Below are 19,517 nucleotides of genomic sequence, written 5' to 3' on the forward strand. Positions count from 1 at the left end.
GTAAAGTTTATGAGATCTATGGTGCCTCGACAAAAGACTAAGCCCATCTTAAGTCTCCGTCAGGGTACCCAAAAAGAAAAGCCGAAGTGAATTCGCGTGCCGTTGAAAATTCAGTATTTATTTTCCAACTCCCACACCACAACTTCTTCCCAAAACAACACACACACTCTTCTTAATTCATACCCCAATTTTGAATTGAAGAGTCTGTCTTCTCTAACGGTTCATACAGTTTATACTGTCTCGAACCTTGCACTTTGTTCAGAATTGATTGAGAAGAAGGATCTGCTACCCGTAAGTCTTTTTCGCAGCTCCCCGATGCGACATAATAGTGAAGCTTGTTTTTCCCAGATGACATCTGACACTCATCAGTTTCGATTTCCTTTCACCGATCAATTCAGGGCCACAACGACGGCATTTCTAATCCTCTTTTGCTACTCTCAAAATTCGTCGACCGCGATCATTCTCAACAACTACTTCGAATTTCCACGGAACTTCGAGCCACCTTGTTGCTTCATCAAAAACCCAGCAAGGTCACTTCTCACGTTACGTTTCCTATCCGAAGATCTGCGAACACCTTTTTGCCATCAGCATCTCAAGTCATCGCGCCAGCTTTGTCCATCAATACAACGCGTCAACGTTCTCTAGCAAGTGCCCAACGACTCCTCATTAACGCAACAATGACGAGCTTTCTTGCACGAGAGCTTCAACGTCAGAATGGGGGTGTAACCCTTCAACGCATCCCTTCTACACGTCGTATCTGCAACTATGAACATCGTAAGTAATCCCTCTCGACATCAAACACAAGCAATGTTTATTTAACTCCATGTACATCTTACTAATATCTTCATAGTCCATCCAATCTCTGCCAATATTTGCAGTGGTCTCCTCACAGACGTAAAGGAGGTGCTCAAAGAAGCCGAAAGTTATCAACGACTTCAAGAAGAGCTTTTGGAAAAGGCTGTCAAACAGGCTCAGCTTGCAGTAGACATGTTGAAAAATCCTCGCATCATTCCTAGCCCCGATTTCACCTACGCAGAAGACGTCAAATTCCTAGAACAATTTGCCGTAAGTTACAAGCAAGGGGTTGGTCTCAGCGACGATACTCACTGCAACTACATCATCAAAGTCTCTACCGTCTTGAAACGAGCACTCCCCACACTCGATGACGAATACAAGAGCATCTGTCCCTGGTCTCTCATTCTCAAGGTCAACTTCACCGATCTCTGTCCACACCAACCATTCTGCAAGCACAAGCAGAAGTACACCCAGTCTCAAGTTCCAGCAGGTCATCCCCATCCGCCTGGTGGCACTATCCATAGTGATGTCATGGGCTTTTGTCAAGATGATTATGCTGTCCAGCCTGGTAAGACGAAGCCTGAGGGTTGCAAAGTCAAGAAATACTGTGCACTTCGCCACAAGGAGGATTGTAGCGGTAAGGCAAACCGTGATGCAATCATACTCTATGCAGTAGCTTGTCTTCATAGGGATGGACTTTGGGAGTAAGTAGTATTGAGTCGGACAAATGGAGCTATCAGCTTCATTTTCCTTCCTTGCTGCGTATAATAGAATCTTTTCGGTTGAAGGGCTTCTGATTAGGTATCTTGAAGGGTTGGATGTTTAGTCTTTTTAGAAATAAATCATCAACTTCTCGTAATGTTATCTCTAGTTTTGTCCATACATGTGATCAGATATCGTGGTGCAGTGGACCAAAATTTATGTGGAAAGAGTTAATTAGTAAGACATTTCCTTTAAAGTCTTGTAGGACAGCGGTGTTCCTTGTACCACTGACACCGGTGCCTTTGAAATGCTTCTTCAATGACTTTCCTCATCCTTTGATCACCGTCATAATAAATCTAGACTTTTCAAGGTGACGTTCAATGCGTTCAAGGTTCTCGATATATCTTGCTCCAAGGGTAGAAGATGTACATGGTATCGTTTCATTCCAACTCTACAAAGTACTGCTAGTATGATCTAAATGCTACTTGCATGTACACGTCTTTTCTGCTATAAAAGTATCCATCAATTCATCAATATCCTAATTCAATCCTATCGTCACCCCATGATGTTTCTTCCATGAAAGAAATCCTACCCATAAACCTTGAGCAACTAGGAAAATCTCGAATTTGTGTTCGATCGACTGCTATTACCCGCTCCTCCACACCAACAACTACCGTCTCCATCTTTCTCAACTTGTACCACCACATCCACACCTTTACTTAAAAGAAATGCTCTCGTTCTCGTTAAAACATCTTCAAGATCTGATCCTCTGGTCGCAACAACATGCATGACTCCCAATACTGTTTGATTTTTATCGCCTAGCCAAAACTTTGGAACGGTGTAGGCTTGAACTCCACGCAAATCACTTACACCAGCCAAGGTGTTTCGTAAATTGTATTCGGTATCATCAGGCACTGTTAAAAGTAGTTTTTTCGCACTACTTTTGACAAGAGGAATTGAGGAAAGGAAAATGAGAATTGCGATGAGACAAGATGCGAGAGGATCCCAGCCTGACCATCCAAGAAAGTATATTAACACGGTAGAGACAATGACTGCAGCACTGCCCATTGTATCTGCAAGCACATGGAGAAAGATACCTCTCATGTTTTCGTTGTCATGCGAATGGCCACCGTGTGAATGTGAATGTGAATGGTCATCGTGTAGAATTGAGGGCTGTTTCTTATGACCGTGATCGCAAGATCCAGAGTGGGAATGAGAGTCATGGGAGTGAGAGTCGTGAGAGTGGGAATGAGAATGGCCATGCGAATGGCTATGATCATGGTCGCCGTGGTCGTGTCCGTGATGATGATGACCGAAGCAGGCCATGCCAACTAAGTTAACTGCCAATCCCAAAGAACTGACAACAAAAAGTTCCATCAATCGTTTTGTTTCTCGTCCTTCTGCTAATCGTTCCGTCGCTTCTATCATAATCTCAATGCTAATGAGTCTGTAAACCGTGTTAGCGAGTACCACACAATTGGGTAATAGTTACCTACATGAGAAATACTCCATTACCAAATCCCGACAAACTCTCAATCTTTCCAAATCCGTATGGGAATCTTTGACTCGGTGGCCATTTACTTGCAACCGCAGCGAACAATCCCACTCCAAGTGCTAAGCAGTCGAAAAACATATGTATGCTATCGCTCAATAGACCAAGGGAATCTGTAACGAATCCGTAAAATGCTTGAACGATCATAAAGGCAAAATTAAGACTGGCAGGATTAGCATGATTCTCCAATGGCTTGGTAATACCAACCTCATAAAATAAAAGATCCTCCTCGAGTCCTTACTCGCCAAAATTGCATGGAAAAGAGGCCATTTGGATGCGTATGGCAGTATCAAACTAGTAAATCGTGATTTCGTTTCGGTTGTCGTACCATGCGAATGGTTGTGGTGGTCATGATCATGATGGTGATGGGTGTCAACATGTACGTCGTTCATCGGAGGTTCATAGGTCCCATATGCTCCTTTCTCGAAGGTGGCAGACATGGGAGTCGCTTCACTATATGGCGGTGACGGCAGGTATGATGTTGAGTTATCATGGCTGTGATTGTGCGCATGGGCATGCGAATGAGAGTGGGAGTGAGAGTGGCCATGATTGTGTTCATTTTCGTGTTCATGTTCATGTTCATGCTCATGGAGAGTTTCGGAATGATCGTGCGAATGGCTATGTAGACTTGAGATTGATTGATTCAATGGTCTCGACCTACTTGCAGAGTATTGCGAAGACCTGCTTGAATGTGAGGATGAATGGGAATGAGAATGTCCATGTCCATGTCCATGGTGACTATTGGTAATTGCTGAAGCCGGCAACGCATAAGATGAGGCCATGACTTCGTTAATTCTGGAATGGATCGAAGGAGCTATGAAGCCCGTATATATTCAACCCCTCTCCACATATGTTGTCGTTGTCCTTAGTATCTCTCTCTACCTTCCTTGTTTTGATTTGCGCCGAGATAGGTCGGCTTCGGTAGATAGTAGGAGCTTTGACGGTGAAAGTGGAGAGACAGAGTTGTCAAATGCAGCAAGAGATCCAATTTAATATATATTCTCACTCAATTCTCAAATTTCCATACTCAATCCTTCGATTCAATCATTTGCCGATGTTCAATGAGCGTCTTGTTGTGAAGTGAGAGGAGGTGTTGAATTGAAGACAGAAAGGAAAGAAATGGAGAGTTACAGCATGAGCAAGGTACGCAACGTAACGTACACAAACGAGTACAAGCACAAGAATCCAATACCAATTCAGGAAATTCTCTCGAAATTATGCTGATGATCCTCCCAACGAGCCAGTAAGGAAGTTCCATTCAACCCCAGATACCTTTCTTGGAGTTTCCCCCTGGATTAACAAATCTGTGGCTACCGGGGAAAGGAAAAGCATTTCAAGGTTCTGCTGAGTACGATGTACGGAGTATGGATGGTATGCAACTTCAACTTCGAATACGAATAAATGCCATCGAATGAATTACGTTAAAATGTGACTTCAAAGCAATGTTATCCAATCAATTATGTTAAAATACCGCTTTCGATCAACGTCATCCAATCAATCACCTTGAAATAAATCCCACTTGCCTTTTTGAAAGATAACGACGAGAAAATGACTGGAACGGTAAAATGACAAGGATATTGTCCGATGCTAATCCATTTTGAGCCAATACTGCCTATCGTCACCGCCGGACACCGACTTTTTCTTCATGGGTGATCTGTTTCTGATGAAGTGAAGCATTGAAGTGGAGTGAAGAAAAGGTTAAGAATACATTCTGATACTTCAAAACTTTATACTTTATACTTCATACTCCAAACTCCAAACTTCACTTCTAAAAATATCTATTTACTTCTGACAATCTTTATCATCTTCTTCTTTTCCTAATCAAGCTTGCATCAATTCTCAGATATGGAGGCATAACCTAGGTAGCCAATTCTTCTATTCATAGATAGTTTTTGACTGGGTGAAGGGTCATTGTCATCTGGGAGTGTCCAAACTTCATCTGAATCTCAAGAAACCACGTCATGCTAGAGAATCTTCTAACATTGGCTACAATCATTTCTACCATATTCACAATCACCCTCTTATTAATACCCAAACAATATATCAAACACTCGCCTCCAATGGCTACTCAAAATAGTGCAAATGTCGAGCCGAAGATCTCTGTTCAGGTTTTGGTCTTGGGAGATATCGGGCGAAGTCCTCGAATGCAATATCATGCTATGAGCATAGCAAAACATGGAGGAAGAGTTGATCTTATTGGATATGAAGGTATTAAAGCTTACCTAGAAGCAAGCTTCCTTGATGACTTGTGCTAACAGTTACATAGAATCTGAACTCCCTTCTGGCTTAACAGATAATCCTCTTATCACAATCGTACCTTTACCGCTACCACCAACAAATTTACGAGATGGTACTTTACCATTCTTCTTCGCAGGTCCCTGCAAGGTTTTATGGCAGATTTGGACCTTATTTTTTGTTTTATGTTATACTACAAAACCAGCAAGATGGCTTTTAGTTCAGGTAAGGCCTCCGACTCTTACACGCAATGATCTTCTAACATTTCTAGAACCCTCCCTCAATTCCCACCTTCTTCGTCGCATACCTCGTCTGTTTGATACGCAACACTCATTTAATAATTGATTGGCATAATTATGGATGGACCATCCTAGCAGGAACAAGAGGCCCGAAACATATCTTCGTTCGACTATACAAGTGGTATGAAGCTTTCCTTGGATCATGGGCACCAACAGCTTCATTCACAGTTTCGAAAGCAATGGAGCGCCAACTGCGCGAAAGTCCCTACAAGATCAAATCACCAATCTTTACCCTTCACGATCGACCTGCTTCCATTTTTCAACCGATTACCGACGAGGCGAAGCGACGTGCTTTTCTTCAACGTTTACCAGAAACAAAAGATCATGTCGATGCAATTATGAATGGAGATGTAAGACTATTAGTTAGCAGTACATCATGGACTCCTGATGAAGATTTCAACCTTCTTTTGGATGCGCTCGTTAAATATGGTCCATTTGCCGAATTTGATTGCCCACCAATTCTTGCCATCATCACTGGAAAAGGTCCACAGAAGCAAATGTATCTTGATCGAATTGCCGAACTCACTGAAAGCTATGATTTGGTCAATGTTACAATCAAGACTGCATGGCTTAGTATTGAAGATTACGCCTCGTTACTTGCATGCGCCGACCTTGGAGTTTGTTTACATAAGAGTAGTAGTGGTGTAGATCTACCCATGAAAGTGGTTGATATGTTTGGGGCAGGATTACCAGTGGTTGGATATGATCAATATTTTAGTTGGCCTGAGTTGGTCAAGGAAGGTATTAATGGATGGGGATTTACAACAGCGAAAGATTTGGCCGAGATTCTGGAGGAAGTCTTCAAGGATACCAGTGGAAAGGAATTGGCGAGATTAAAGAAAGGGGCTATCGAAGAGGGAAGAAAGAGATGGGATGAAGAATGGGATGGAGTTGCTGGGAGACTTTTGGGATTGATTGACTGATTGAATGAAAAATGGAAAGGAACGGATCCTGGATGCATGTAGTTGTAAATAATGTATAGGATATAGTGTATCATAATTTCTGTAGATGTAACGTCGACGGACAAAGCTGCTTGGGAACATTGGCAGAAAGTCATGGGTCAGTTTACGATGCATATATTATATCAAATATTAAAATCATCAGCCCTATCATAATAATAGTATCCACACTTCATGTAGCTAATTTCGACCCCAGTCCTGCCATGAGAAAGTTGCATGCTACAAAGCGCTTCGTACACAGGTAGGTACATAGGTAGGTAAGGGTGTATAACTATGATTCAATTGGACCAATTGTCAATCAGTTCTTGTCAAACTTATGAATGAAGAATCCTTCTCAGAGGCGTAGCCAGGATATGGCCAAGGTGGAATACAACACCAACATTGATCATTTATGGATACCTAGTATATAAGAAGAAGAAGAAGAAGAAGAAGAAGAAGAAGAAGAAATGCAGCTAGATTGAGGTTTCTTTTAGTCTCAAGTGTGATGCTGGCCGGTAAGTGAACTGTTGTTGCTCAGAGGAAAATGAAGAGGAAGAGAGAAAGGATAATCTTGATGATTCATTGAGCTGTGTGAATGAAATGACGCTCCGCTGGTCCGCCGGAGGCCACTGCCGTGGGGGCAGTCTAGGTAGCTATTTGACATACGTTTTACATTTAGACATTTGATTGGAGGTGATTTGCTATGGCAGCTATGGTAAGGAAGGAGGAAGAGGCGAAATCTTGTTCTGGTATTGTGGGTAGCTGGAGATGATTGAGCCGTGAGTTGTGATCCGTATATCCCGAGAGTGTTGTATATCCGGGGGGGAAGTAGAAGACGTTACGTTGTTCTTTTGTAGCCATTCATCTTTGCTTGTGATCTTACCTATTTATGAATCAATAGAAAAACATAAACAGACCGAAAGAGTTACGGTACCTATCATTTCCTTCTCCATGGGTTTTCTAAAGATACCTAGTAACCTGCAGGTCTCAATGTAATGAATTATGTAATCACTCTTTGGTGGTATACGATAGATTACCTGATTACCTACCTTATAGGGAATTAGGGTAATTTAGGTCGGTTCTATATCGGATATTCAACCGTATTGCAACTGGCGAATTTACTTTTTGTGATTTAGATTTAGGTTGTAATTCTTCCGAAGAAATGTTTAAATCGGATATAAATTAGACGGTTGTAGAGCTCTCAACGGTTGTAGAAGGGTTGTAGAATGGATGTATTACTTAGTAATCTTGAAAGTTGGAATGGAAGCTATTCAGAGTAATACTAGGAGTTTAATCAATCATATATATACTCTCTATCCCACCCATCCCCCCTATTAGAACCATACTCGACGCCACCAGACTAAACTTTAGCTAATTCGAATTATTCTAAGTTCAGATTTTCAAAATGTGTTGAATTTGAAGTTCTACAGCAATAGCGAGTTCTTCGTGTATAAATTTTATACATTTACCGGGGTATTTGCTAGCGTATTTATCAATATCAATTAGATTGACAGGGGTAAAGGGGATTATATAAGGATATACCCAGATTCAAGCCTTAAATCTAAGGAACCTCGGATAATCCCTACATTCATCTTATATATTCAACTACCTCTTATTTCCAACTATTTATTAGCCTTAACTATATTAATTCACTTCAGAATATTGAAAACTATAGTTTCTATTTAAATCTGATTAGAAACGGATTTAAAATTCTAAATGGATGTATAGCAGATGCACTAATTGAAGTGGTTGTAGATCGGTCCTAAAAACCCCTCATTTCCTATACGGTAGGCTCCTAAGACGACTGCGCCACAATCTCAGGAGCAATGACGCCGCACGCTTATGTTCGCCCGTATTTCGTATTGATTACCCGCCTCACATGTTTCATTCATGATTAACTTACTCACTCACTCACTCACTCACTCGCTCTCTTCCTTTCCTATTTTCTTTCATCAACTTTGAATCAAAACTTCCTACTAAATCATCTTTCTTTTCCTAATACAACCCTTTCAACTACCACGATATCAAATATTGAAAACGCAAACGATCGAGAATTTGTATTGGATAAAGTCGACATTATGGGAATGCTTCCAAGAGAAATGCTCCCAACTATGGGGCTGGCGAAAAGAGGTCTTGATGCATTTCGGGGTACAGAATCACCAACTGAAGAAGTTCAAATGCCGGTTTGGGGCGCCGTGATGATCGCAAGTACTGTTGTTGTGTTCTTGATCATGGACTTTATGGTATGTTTACAAAATGACAATTAAGGCTACTCTCTTCATGCTATTCTTCTTGGGTTCATGAGTTCATCATCTAACTATCAGAATAGGTTGAATATACCTTCACCAGACTCATTCCTACCCTTCTTATGGTCGAATCTCCTCAGGCAATCCTATTCGAACCTCTCACATCTGAAGATCCCGATGCGAAACTCGACCACAAAGGAGATGCTGAACCGGAACTGTTACTTGTAAAGCAGAAACCCATTACCTCAAGCTTTAAATCAACCATCAAGCACCTTCGCGCCCGCGCCGGAAAGCAAAGTCATTTACGTGGTGTTGGAATGCACTTCGTCAAAACCTTTGTCTTGGGTCTACAAATGAACTTCCTCTCTATATTCCTCCCCAACATCTTCGCTTACCCTCTTGCGAATGTCCTCTGTGCACCTTTCAGTTTGGCATGGACGCACATTGTTATCTCGGACCCAAGCCCACTTCCATGGTTCAAGAGAATGCCAGATGTTGCAACTATCAAGAAGGTTATTCCAGCAACAGTTGTCTTTGCTCTCGCCAAACAAGCCGCCATTTTCCTCCCAGGTTACCTTGCTCTCTCAATCGGTCTCTTCGAATCATTCGAGAGTGAACCTTCAAAGATGACCCCGCAACAAGTCTCAGCTATGGGTATCCAAACAGCTTCCGTCATTATTCTAGCCGGTGCCCTTGCTTTCCTTGTTCTCATTCCAGCAAGTGTCAGCCTTATTCGTGTTCAAGCTTCTCTCCTTTCCGAAGATCATGAATCTATCGTACCATTCGACCGTACATTTGGTGGACGTATTTCTGAAGATGGTGTCTTGGGCACTCTTGATGCATGGAAAACTTTTGACTGGAACTCACGTGTTAGACTTTTGAAGGCATATGTCAAGGCTGCTGCTATGGAGATTGCCGTCGCGACTTTCTTCAGCGTCGTTTTATGTGCAGAAGTTCTCATGGTTCTTGGTGCCGATCACAAAAAGGTTGTCATCGGAACAGATGGCAATGGAGCACCTATTCAATTCGAGATGTAAGAGGTAGATACTCTTCATATCAATAACTTTAACCGATCTCAACTCTGTATTATCTGGTGGGAACTGATACTCTTTATGAGATGTTGGTCCTGAATTTTCGTTTGTTCAATGGGAGGTAACGGAAAGGGGTTGGATAAGAGGCGAATTTTCGTGCTACGGTTGTTCTCCCACACACTACATTACTTCACATATATTTATGACTACTTAGCGAATGAAATTGATACTCACTTGTGCTGATATGATGAATGTTCTTGATCTAATCTGTGAATTTTGACTCTGTAGTTCGATGTTTACGCAACGTAATTGTTGCAAGAGTATAGAACGTTACTCTTACTTCATACTTTGTCATCAGATACTTCATACTTTGACCTATCTGATGACAAAGTATGTCCATTTCTGACCTAAAATATACACACCTCAGCTCTACCTCCATATCATTCATATTCAGCCTGGACTTGGTCATATACTTATACGCATACCAACTTGTAGTCTCTTTACCTTTTAGTTTTCAATTCATCTACATCTATTGCAGTCACTGAAAAATTCCTATCTTATTATGGCCTGCCGAGCCTGCCTATCCTATCTCTCTAATTCTCTTCCCTCTTCTCTAACCTATGCTCTCGCAACGACGAAACGCTCGAGCCCCGGATCTACTAGGTATGCAAGTTACAATATCCACCTTTCCAGGGATTTCTCAAAGGTCTTTGCCCCCATTGGCCCTTAGCCCTTGGCTACATTCCAGTCCAATTAATATCCCCAGATTTCATATTATCCAACCAAGTCCGATGTCCGAGGTATGTTTTGGTTATTTAAGTCCCCGCGCATGCGGGAATGGGATCGGATGATTGTTGTATTTAGTGATATGATGGAATTGAATTGAATCATATTCATGTGATTAGAACTAGGGACGTGGAACTAGGAATTGGTGGCTTGTTGCAATCTTTCTTTCGATTTTGCATATTGTATACTATATTTCATATCTTGCGTATACTTGAATATTATTTTGATGCAATTACCTGGGATAGCTACATACAACCATCATAGCTAACAGTACATCTCCTCCAACCCACCCCGCAATCATTTGAACCAAACCTCCTCGTCTCAACATTTCAAAATCACAATGTCAATACCACCACAAACACCCATTATCGTTGGCGTCGGCGATGTGATAAATCGTTCGCTGCAGGTTGAAGATGCGATTGAACCATTGGGACTTATGCTGCAATCTCTCTCGAAATCATTTTCGGATACCGGGATTTCCCATGATCGGGAGAGATTGGGAATATTACGAGAAAGTGTGGATGATGTGAGAGTGGTAAGGAATTGGACATGGCCGTATGTGGATGTGTGTCAGAGTGTGTTGGATGGGATTCTGGGGGAAGGAAAGAGGGGGAGTGATAATTTGGGAAAGGAAGTGTATAAAGAGGAATCGGAACATGGCGGGAATTCGCCGGTGAAGATGTTGGATGAAGCGTGTCAGAGGGTGGGAAGGGGAGAGTCGAAAGTAGCGGTTGTGGTTGGGGGAGAGGCGTTGGGAAGTTGTGAGTCTTTTTTTCCTTTTTGGTTTTGTGTTTTGTTAAAGTTTTGTGTTCGGTGATAAGGGTTGAAGTGGATTCGAGTTGAGGAGGGGTGTTGATGTGATGATCTGGAGATGGTGAAAATCAGGTACGGGAGAGAGACTGAGCAGGAAGCGAGGCCGAGGGAGAAAGGAAAAGGGGAAGATGCTGCACGCAGCACTACAAGAAGCGATATCAATCGGGTTAAATTGATCTCTCAAATGAAAATTAGTGCCATCAAGCGATGCTATACGCTGGTGATGATAGAGCACACGGCATGAGAGAAGATGCAATGATCCATAGCGAGAACAAAACTCAGTTCAAAGGAGCGCTGAAATTCGAGAAGGGGATTTATGACCAAATATTTACTAACGATTCCCATGAGCTTAGTGATTTCATCCGCATCAAAGATCGGTACATATCCTTCGCACTGGACGCCGCCAGCCGGTGACCCAAGAAAGATTTTGGCTTTACCGAAAGGAGTTGAGAGTATGTATTATTTTCCCTTATTCTCCGAACTGGGAATTTTACAATGTTGCCCCTGGGGCTTCTTGGTTTGGTTCCCGTTTTGAATGCAAGGGTATAAAAACAAGGTATTAGTCGAGATACAAGAGCATTAGTGTTTACTTGTTGTGAAGTCCAGCGACTTTTACATGTGTAGAATATTGATTCCGACGAGCACGAAAGACTGCGAAGAGACGATCGCGAAGAGAATTTGAGAGAAGTTAGGGAAGATTTTGTATGATTTCGCACACAAGCAATAGTCGCCATCAATACCAAGTGGAACAAATCACCGCTCTAGACTATATTCTCATCTCCTTCATCTTCTTGCCAAGAACCCTTGATTACAACTAATACCCCTATCTTAGCACTGGGAACAATCCATCAAATCGGTCTCCCAATACACATTTACCCCCTGTACGAAAATGCATTTCGAGCCCATCGTCATCAATCTCAAGCAGACAATAATGCCGAATCTGCAAAGTTATATGCCCAATTTGCTGCTGTCGCGGCTGGGAATGAGTTTGCTTGGAATAGGGAGTCGGCGGGAAAGTTAAGCGAAGAGAGTATTGGAAAGGTAGGAAAGGGGAATAGAATGATTTGTTGGCCATGTGAGTTACATTCTCGGGACTTGAAGAGGTAAAGGGGGAGGTGAGATGAATGGAAATGTTAATGGATGTTATAGATCCCCTCCTAATGAATGCATTCAACAATGTCAACATGGCCGCAAGTTGCATCATTACTTCTGTTTCATTTGCCACCGAGCTGGGTATTCCGGAAGGTAAATGGATATATCCATTAGGTGGTGCCGGGATGCGCGAGAAGGATAATTGTATGCTATCTGTCTCCTTTCTCTCGCGTTGATTGAAGAAGCGAAATTTAGTAAGACAAAAGCTAATGGAAACAGTTTGGGAAAGACCAAATTTCTATTCCAGTGAAGCTTTAGAAACAGCACTTGATTCGGCATTGGATGTTTCGGGTTTGGAGACGAAGGATATAGATGTTTTTGATTTTTACTCGTAGGTACACCTTCACAAGATCGGCGGGGGAGGGAAACAGTTAGTTATACGGAACATAGACCATTCAGCTGACGAAAAGTATAGATGTTTTCCAATAGTCCCGAAACTGGCTGCTCATCACTTGAAGATTCCTTTTTTGGATCCTCCAAGACCAATTACTTTGTTGGGGGGCTTGACATCATTCGGTGGTGCAGGGAATAATTACAGTCTACATGTATGTATATCCAAGTCGAGGAGGTCTCCTAAACAGAAGACCCTTTCGTCGCACACAAAGCACTATTGTCGAGCTTTATGGATATTTCATGCCATTGAGTATGAACTAACAAATTGCAGGCTATCACTGAAATGACACGGCAACTTCGTGTCAAACGGGGTCAATTATCTAATCACAAGAACGCCGGAGTTTCAAACGGTCTCATCTTGGCAAATGGAGGAGTATTGACATATCAGCACGTTGTATGTCTATCCACACAGCCAAGAATTGACGGAAATAAATATCAGGATGGAAATCCTTGCCCAAACATCGTACAGAGTGTTACTAGTGATAACGGAAATAGCTTGGAGATTGTTGGTCCTGAAGGGGTCGAGAAAGGAGCATGGGAAGGCATAATTGAGGTGAGAATTACTATTATCTTGAAGGGAAAATCTGCACTGGCGGATATTGAAAGAAGCTGGGATTATAATGATTAAGTAGAAGAGATTTTATGTGCAGCTAACAATTTCGCAGACATATACAGTACAATTTTCAAGGAATAATGAGCCTCAAACTGGATTTGTAGTCGGAAGATTGAAGCAGACAGGAAAGAGATTTCTAGCAAATGTTGCAGATGACAAAACATTGGGCAAATTGATTAAGGAAAGTGAAGAGGAGATTGTTGGGAAAGGGGGCTGGGTATGGAAGGAAGAAGACGGCAAGCGAAATTTATTTGGGTTTGAGAGGGGGGCTAATCTGTGATTGAAAAGATTGAGAAGATAGACTGCCGTAGGAAGTAAATCAAGGGAAAACTTATTTTGGGTCGAGGAGAGAATTAGATTGTGATAGTGATATGAAGAAGCTTAACAATCCGGGAAGAGAGTCGTGAAGATCCATAAAACGTGATACGGGTGCGAGAGTGATTGGACGTTTCACAAAGATAGCCCTCCGGGATCTCAAAGTGAAAACAATTCTACGACTGGAGAAGATGAATTTTGAACAGTCGGGATATCCTCAGGAGAATAGCGATGATAGACATCCGTACACTCCGCAATCAAGAGAATCTCGATGATATCCGCGGATATTGCATCATGTGCCAAACACTGATTGAGATTGAGGATGAGGAAGTCACTGGCGTCGTATTTCCTTGAAGCTATCGTGAAGTCATCTGGACTCGGAGACCCGAATGTGGCGTTAAACTAGCTTTGCACTCATAGATAAAGGAGGATCCTTGGCTATGCCCTTTGCCGACTACCGGGAAACCATGTTTATGAGGATCTGATAAGGCTATCGTCTAGTGTTTGGGACTTGAATCCGAACCTGTCAGACTAGTTCTGTGCTCAGGCTCAGATAGCAAAGGGAAATCCTGAACTGCCCTGCTTCATGTAGCCCTTATCGACGAGGATCTCGATGCATATCCGAAGATATGATATCATGCGCTCTTGATACTCATATGGTATACCAGAATCGCCCATATCAACTTTCTTCTGAGCCCATTTTGAAGTCATTTAGATTTGGACCCGAACCTGTCAAACCAGTTTTGTGCTCTCAAGTACGGATCAGGGATCCTGAATTGTGCTCTTCAACGCAGCGTCAAGCTCCCGTGTCCAAAGAGGATCTCGATGAAATATCTCTACAAATCTGATGACCTTGCCGGTCGCCAACCCCCATAGGAGATTGACAAACGCCTTGGATTGGCTTTCCTTTGAAGCTATCGTGAAATCATTCCATCTCGGGATAAGATCCCTTTGTCAGACCAGTTTAGTGTTCAAATTTAGACAGATAACGCGGGTCTGCCCTCCTCCGCAAAGATATCCGGCACTCGGTACCCTATCCACGGATATTATCTAGATTTGAATCAGATACAGATATTGAAATCGGCGAAGTAATGAGGGGAAATCTCTTGGATATATGGTCTCGACCCCCTTGAATACTGATAGAGCTGAGAAAATATATGTGTGTAAACAGTCTTTTGATGTCGTATTTCATCGTAACACTAGTACGAGAATGACAGAACATGGTTGCTTTGGTACGACCAGGCACTGTATATACATGCTGGATACCCGCACCAGATGTTTTGACAAAATCCCGAGGTACTCATTCGTATAACCTTTGAAGAATCATTCCGATACTTGAACCCCTGATCTTTATCTGCATATATCGGTCATGTCACCAAACTACAACCATATTACCACCATTTTATCGTTGTCCATAGAAATACGACATAATCTGATCTCGATGATGTTATTGGTATGTGACATTACCCTGTAGTAGGTATTGAAGCATTGTCATGCAAATTAAATGGCAATTGTCTTGACGGTGAATGATTCGTCGGACTTGAGGAGTTTCTCTCTGGTTGTTCTTGATTGTGATAGAAAGTCTGAAAAGAAGGAATCGTTGGAAATGTCAGTTTTTTTTTGCCAAGAAAAGGTATGAATTGAGACCAAAATGAACCTCGTCGTCGACTGAGCTTTTCAAGTACTAGTATATTAGAGGTTGAGTATATCTTCATTTTAGAGGTACTCGTATATCCGCACGTGCTCGCATTTATGTATGAAATCACCCCGCCTTCCGAAAACAATCATTTGTATTGATTGACACTCTCACACTTCACTTCACCTTCACCTAAATTAAAAGAAAAGGCACGGACTTGACCCCACTACATCCGCCGATACGCTAATACCTTCCCTCGTACCTCGTACCTCGTAGTATCGTTGTATCTTGAATTCATTTGTACTCCAGTACATCTAAAAACATCCTACATATCCCAACATCTATCAATTCAGAAGAGTACAGTCCAGTCGACAACATCGAGGATCCTTCGCACCACTCTCTCGAATCAGAAATATTTGACATAACGCAGCAATATATACATATACCCAGGTCCCGGTATCCTTCTTGGACCCCAACTGTTCACGGTACCTTCTCAATAGCTCCCCCTTCCGACTTCTTGGATTTGTATCCTCAAAAGGTACGTAGCAGTGCATTTCTGGTGGTTGAATCGAATCTCCATGTGCGACGACTTCCTGTTGATCTTCAATCATTCTAATTCACTCATAGGTAGTATTTAGTATATATACTCGGTACTTTTCCACCATCTGCGACTTTCAATACATCCAGAGTCACCTCCTCATCTACAATCTCCTCCAACTTTGACATCAGTTTTATATTCCGAGGACTCCTCGGCACATTCGACAATCAAAAAGATGGGAAGCGCAGCAGCAAATCTGCTTGGCAGACAATTGAAAGAAATTCAAAAGGCAAAAGATTTACCTGGCATAAGCTGTGGGCTTGTGAAGGACAATATTTTTGAATGGGATGTTATGCTCATGTTGAGTGACGAGTGCAAATACTATGGCGGTATGCTCTATTGCTCACCTCCCTCGAAGTCTTTTGCAGCTCATACTAACAATAATTTCTAGGCGGCAACTGGCGCTGTCTTCTCTCTTTTCCCGAAAACTATCCACATGCACCTCCTACACTTACCTTTTGCGATCCAATTCCATTCCATCCAAATATCTACGCGGATACAGGTGTTCTCTGTATATCCATTTTACATCCATCGGGAACAGACGACTTTGGATACGAAGATGCAAGCGAACGATGGACCCCAATTCAAACACCAGAAACCATCTTGTTAAGCGTGGTCAGTCTTATGAATGATCCAAATGATAGTAGTCCAGCAAATGTGGACGCGGCAAAGATGTGGAGGGAAGCACAAGCAAATCCCAAGGGCAAGGAGATGAGAGAGTGGAAGTCAAGATGCAGGGCATTAGTCAGACAGAGCTTGGGGGACTAATGCAGGATGTTTTCTTCCTTTTTGAGGAGACGGTCGGTTACAATTTGAATTAAGAATGTTGTTGAGAGATTGATATCTGAAAGTCTGGGAGGAAGTAATTTGTCTATTCAGGAGTTTCATCTACGATTGTAGCACAACATGGGGGTTGATGTCGATTGGGGCGTTGCATGCTCTGTATCTTTCGTAAAAACATGGCATAGCGCGAGGGGACGAGGAGCGTATTAATATCCAAATCTTTTGGAGAAATTCAGACATTTATACCCGTGAACTATCACTGATACTGGGAAAGAAAAGAAAAATAAGTCTATCATGCTCCTTTGAGTCGGAGTTGTCAATTGTTGCGTAGCTCATTTGGTTGTCCATGACTGTATACACAGCACCAGATATTATGACTTGGTGATCTTTGATATTTTGGACTCAAAATCAATTGTTAAGAATGAATCTTCTTGGAAAAGGATAATTAGAGGTGAAAGCCGAAGATTAGTACTGACTATTATATGATCGACACTTGTCGGGTACTCATATTGAAGTGTCTGTCTTCCTTGTTAGACCTGCAAGGGCAACCAACTACTATTAAGGTACTCTGATGGATTCTTAGCTCTACAAAGTTTTGGACACTTACCAATCTTCTCCAAATCTATGTAAAGTCCCATATCTCATACTTCCATTTAGCTAGTCTCCCATGAGAAAGCACTCTAATCGTCAGAAAAGTCGTCATTATCACTCAAATTCATGATTTATATCTTCAAGTCGAATCCAAGTTCTATCGGATCATTTCAGTTTTCTTGGATTCTGGGATCCAGAGAGATCCAATCACATCACATAGAGTATCATATTACCCAGGGAACGATCTAATTGCTCTAGCTTCCAATAGTTATATCTTGGCGTCGAATATCACCACAAAGTAGGTAATATACTAACAACATGTTGTACTCAAGATGCGTGCGGTGGTCGAGCTAATGTTGTCACTCGACCAGACTAAAAAAGGCTTAATTTAGGGCTGCATGAACGCATCCGTCAAACCTATAAATACTCTGACAGCCTCCTCTTAATGCATGTCACTGCAGATTATACAATTTCGAAAAAAGCGCTTCAATTTTTATATTCGTACAACATAAGAACAGCTATCATATTGTCTCAATCACCATATACCGTCTCGATCATCGCATACCATTTCAATCCTTACCTGCTACTTCGGCCATTCGAAGAATTCATACAATAAATTATTTCTATATCCCCAACTGCATCATCAACTCCCATCACGATGTCTTCACAAACCCGACCACTTCATCTTCTCAAACTCCCCACCGAAATCCGTGATCGAATCTTCAACTACGTTCTCCTCGAGCATCCAGAATGGAGCATCATGATGTGCAGCACCTTTGAAGGCAGACTTATACACATGCACTACATCGATCCCAAATCCAAGAAGCTAATCCCCCGCTCCGAAGCCCGACCCCAAGTTCAAGTCCTTCTTATCTGCAAGCAAACCCATAGACAATACAGACACGTAATTTGGGAGAACCGAAGCTTCGCGTGGGATTGTAGTTCGCAGTTCGTAAAGGCTTTCAGGTTTCCACATAGGGTTTCTGTCGATGCCATCGATAATTTAACGAGTCTGGAGCTTTTCATTTGCTTCACGAGGAACGATCCATACCTTGCAACCTGGTCTCAGGCATGGAACAAACGGAAATATGAGATGGATGCTTTTGGTCGATATACGAGTACATGGAACGCTTTGAGACAGGTAAAGCTGCATCTTTTCGGCGATCGTGACGCTCCAAGGTCACGAAGTTTTGTTTATGGTATTCGGTCAAACAGACGTGGCTTCATGTCGCCGGGTAATAAACTTGATTTAATTGATTGTCATAGAGGGTTTGTCATGATTTTAGAATCATTGCATATAGCTGTTAGCAACATTGCGTTCCCTCATAGGATCAGACGAGCGAACGGTCGAGTGGAGAAGCTCACACAGATACTGGATTTGGGCTTGAAGTGGAATGACTATTCCGATAAATACCACAAGAAGAATTGGGCTACACTCACCGCTATCTTGGAAGCCTGCAATGCTGCTTTCGAAGGTGGAGAGATATGGATGGATGGTATTTTGTGCTGGAAAGATAATGTTGAGCAAGTGTGTATGAAGTCAATCGAGGACGTGAGGCGTTGTCAACGAATCATGATCAGTGCTTGATTAGGAGGTTCGGAATTCTACAGACAGTCTAACGTTACCTATTTGTTACTTGCTAATATCAATTCTCTAACCAGATATCCACCAGCGCACGTATGGTTCACACTCCAAATTGCTCATCGAATTCCTTTCGAGTAGGATTTTGAGCCCGACGTGAAGGCGTAAATCACACAGCGAAGAATGCACAAGAAGTTAAATGCAAAGAGGAGAAAAAGTCTACAAAAGAGAAGTGCAGCGGGAATGTTTTGAAATTGGAACCAGGGGATATATATAGAGTAAGGATATAAGAAAAGATCTAAGAACTTTCATCTTAGGTCCATGACTTGCTAGGAGGAAGAATAGAATTTTATTAGTCTTATAATTGTAGTCATAATGAAGAGAAGATAAAAACACAACTTCAATTACATGATAACAAACAACTAATTTGCTCCACCCCTTAAAAAGAACTGGCTCT

At 42.1% G+C, this 19,517-nt stretch overlaps 7 protein-coding genes across 7 annotated transcripts; 6 read left to right on the forward strand and 1 right to left on the reverse strand.

Annotated features, from left to right (window-relative positions):
* Positions 1–677: 677 nt before the first annotated feature.
* On the forward strand, positions 678–1,503 carry EAE98_007509 (uncharacterized protein; the record flags this gene model as incomplete). The annotated part of the gene is made up of 2 exons (XM_038955132.1): positions 678–774; positions 851–1,503. 2 exons carry the CDS (start codon positions 678–680, stop codon positions 1,501–1,503), a joined length of 750 nt encoding a protein of 249 aa, XP_038808310.1.
* Positions 1,504–1,840: 337 nt separating this feature from the next.
* Positions 1,841–4,442, reverse strand: EAE98_007510 (uncharacterized protein). Its single transcript, XM_038955133.1, has 3 exons — positions 3,257–4,442; positions 2,994–3,212; positions 1,841–2,944 (listed from the first exon to the last, which is right to left on the reverse strand). The coding sequence occupies exons 1-3, from the start codon at positions 3,829–3,831 to the stop codon at positions 2,107–2,109; spliced, it is 1,632 nt and encodes a 543-aa protein (XP_038808311.1). The 5' UTR covers positions 3,832–4,442; the 3' UTR covers positions 1,841–2,106.
* Positions 4,443–4,750: 308 nt separating this feature from the next.
* Positions 4,751–6,695, forward strand: EAE98_007511 (uncharacterized protein). Its single transcript, XM_038955134.1, has 3 exons — positions 4,751–5,257; positions 5,316–5,509; positions 5,556–6,695. The coding sequence occupies exons 1-3, from the start codon at positions 5,011–5,013 to the stop codon at positions 6,504–6,506; spliced, it is 1,392 nt and encodes a 463-aa protein (XP_038808312.1). The 5' UTR covers positions 4,751–5,010; the 3' UTR covers positions 6,507–6,695.
* Positions 6,696–8,599: 1,904 nt separating this feature from the next.
* On the forward strand, positions 8,600–9,804 carry EAE98_007512 (uncharacterized protein; the record flags this gene model as incomplete). Its single annotated transcript, XM_038955135.1, has 2 exons — positions 8,600–8,764; positions 8,851–9,804. The coding sequence occupies 2 exons, from the start codon at positions 8,600–8,602 to the stop codon at positions 9,802–9,804; spliced, it is 1,119 nt and encodes a 372-aa protein (XP_038808313.1).
* A 1,120-nt stretch (positions 9,805–10,924) lies between these two features.
* EAE98_007513 (uncharacterized protein) lies at positions 10,925–13,835 on the forward strand (the record flags this gene model as incomplete). Its single annotated transcript, XM_038955136.1, has 8 exons — positions 10,925–11,345; positions 11,751–11,849; positions 12,230–12,472; positions 12,547–12,693; positions 12,769–12,880; positions 12,965–13,094; positions 13,214–13,495; positions 13,608–13,835. The coding sequence occupies 8 exons, from the start codon at positions 10,925–10,927 to the stop codon at positions 13,833–13,835; spliced, it is 1,662 nt and encodes a 553-aa protein (XP_038808314.1).
* A 1,856-nt stretch (positions 13,836–15,691) lies between these two features.
* On the forward strand, positions 15,692–17,514 carry EAE98_007514 (uncharacterized protein). Its single transcript, XM_038955137.1, has 3 exons — positions 15,692–16,044; positions 16,134–16,433; positions 16,496–17,514. Exons 2-3 carry the CDS (start codon positions 16,280–16,282, stop codon positions 16,870–16,872), a joined length of 531 nt encoding a protein of 176 aa, XP_038808315.1. The 5' UTR covers positions 15,692–16,044; positions 16,134–16,279; the 3' UTR covers positions 16,873–17,514.
* A 622-nt stretch (positions 17,515–18,136) lies between these two features.
* Positions 18,137–19,066, forward strand: EAE98_007515 (uncharacterized protein; the record flags this gene model as incomplete). The annotated part of the gene is made up of 1 exon (XM_038955138.1): positions 18,137–19,066. The coding sequence occupies one exon, from the start codon at positions 18,137–18,139 to the stop codon at positions 19,064–19,066; it is 930 nt and encodes a 309-aa protein (XP_038808316.1).
* Positions 19,067–19,517: the final 451 nt, after the last annotated feature.

Source organism: Botrytis deweyae, assembly GCF_014898535.1.
Source record: "Botrytis deweyae strain B1 chromosome Unknown BDEW_018, whole genome shotgun sequence".
Classification (NCBI taxonomy): domain Eukaryota; kingdom Fungi; phylum Ascomycota; class Leotiomycetes; order Helotiales; family Sclerotiniaceae; genus Botrytis; species Botrytis deweyae.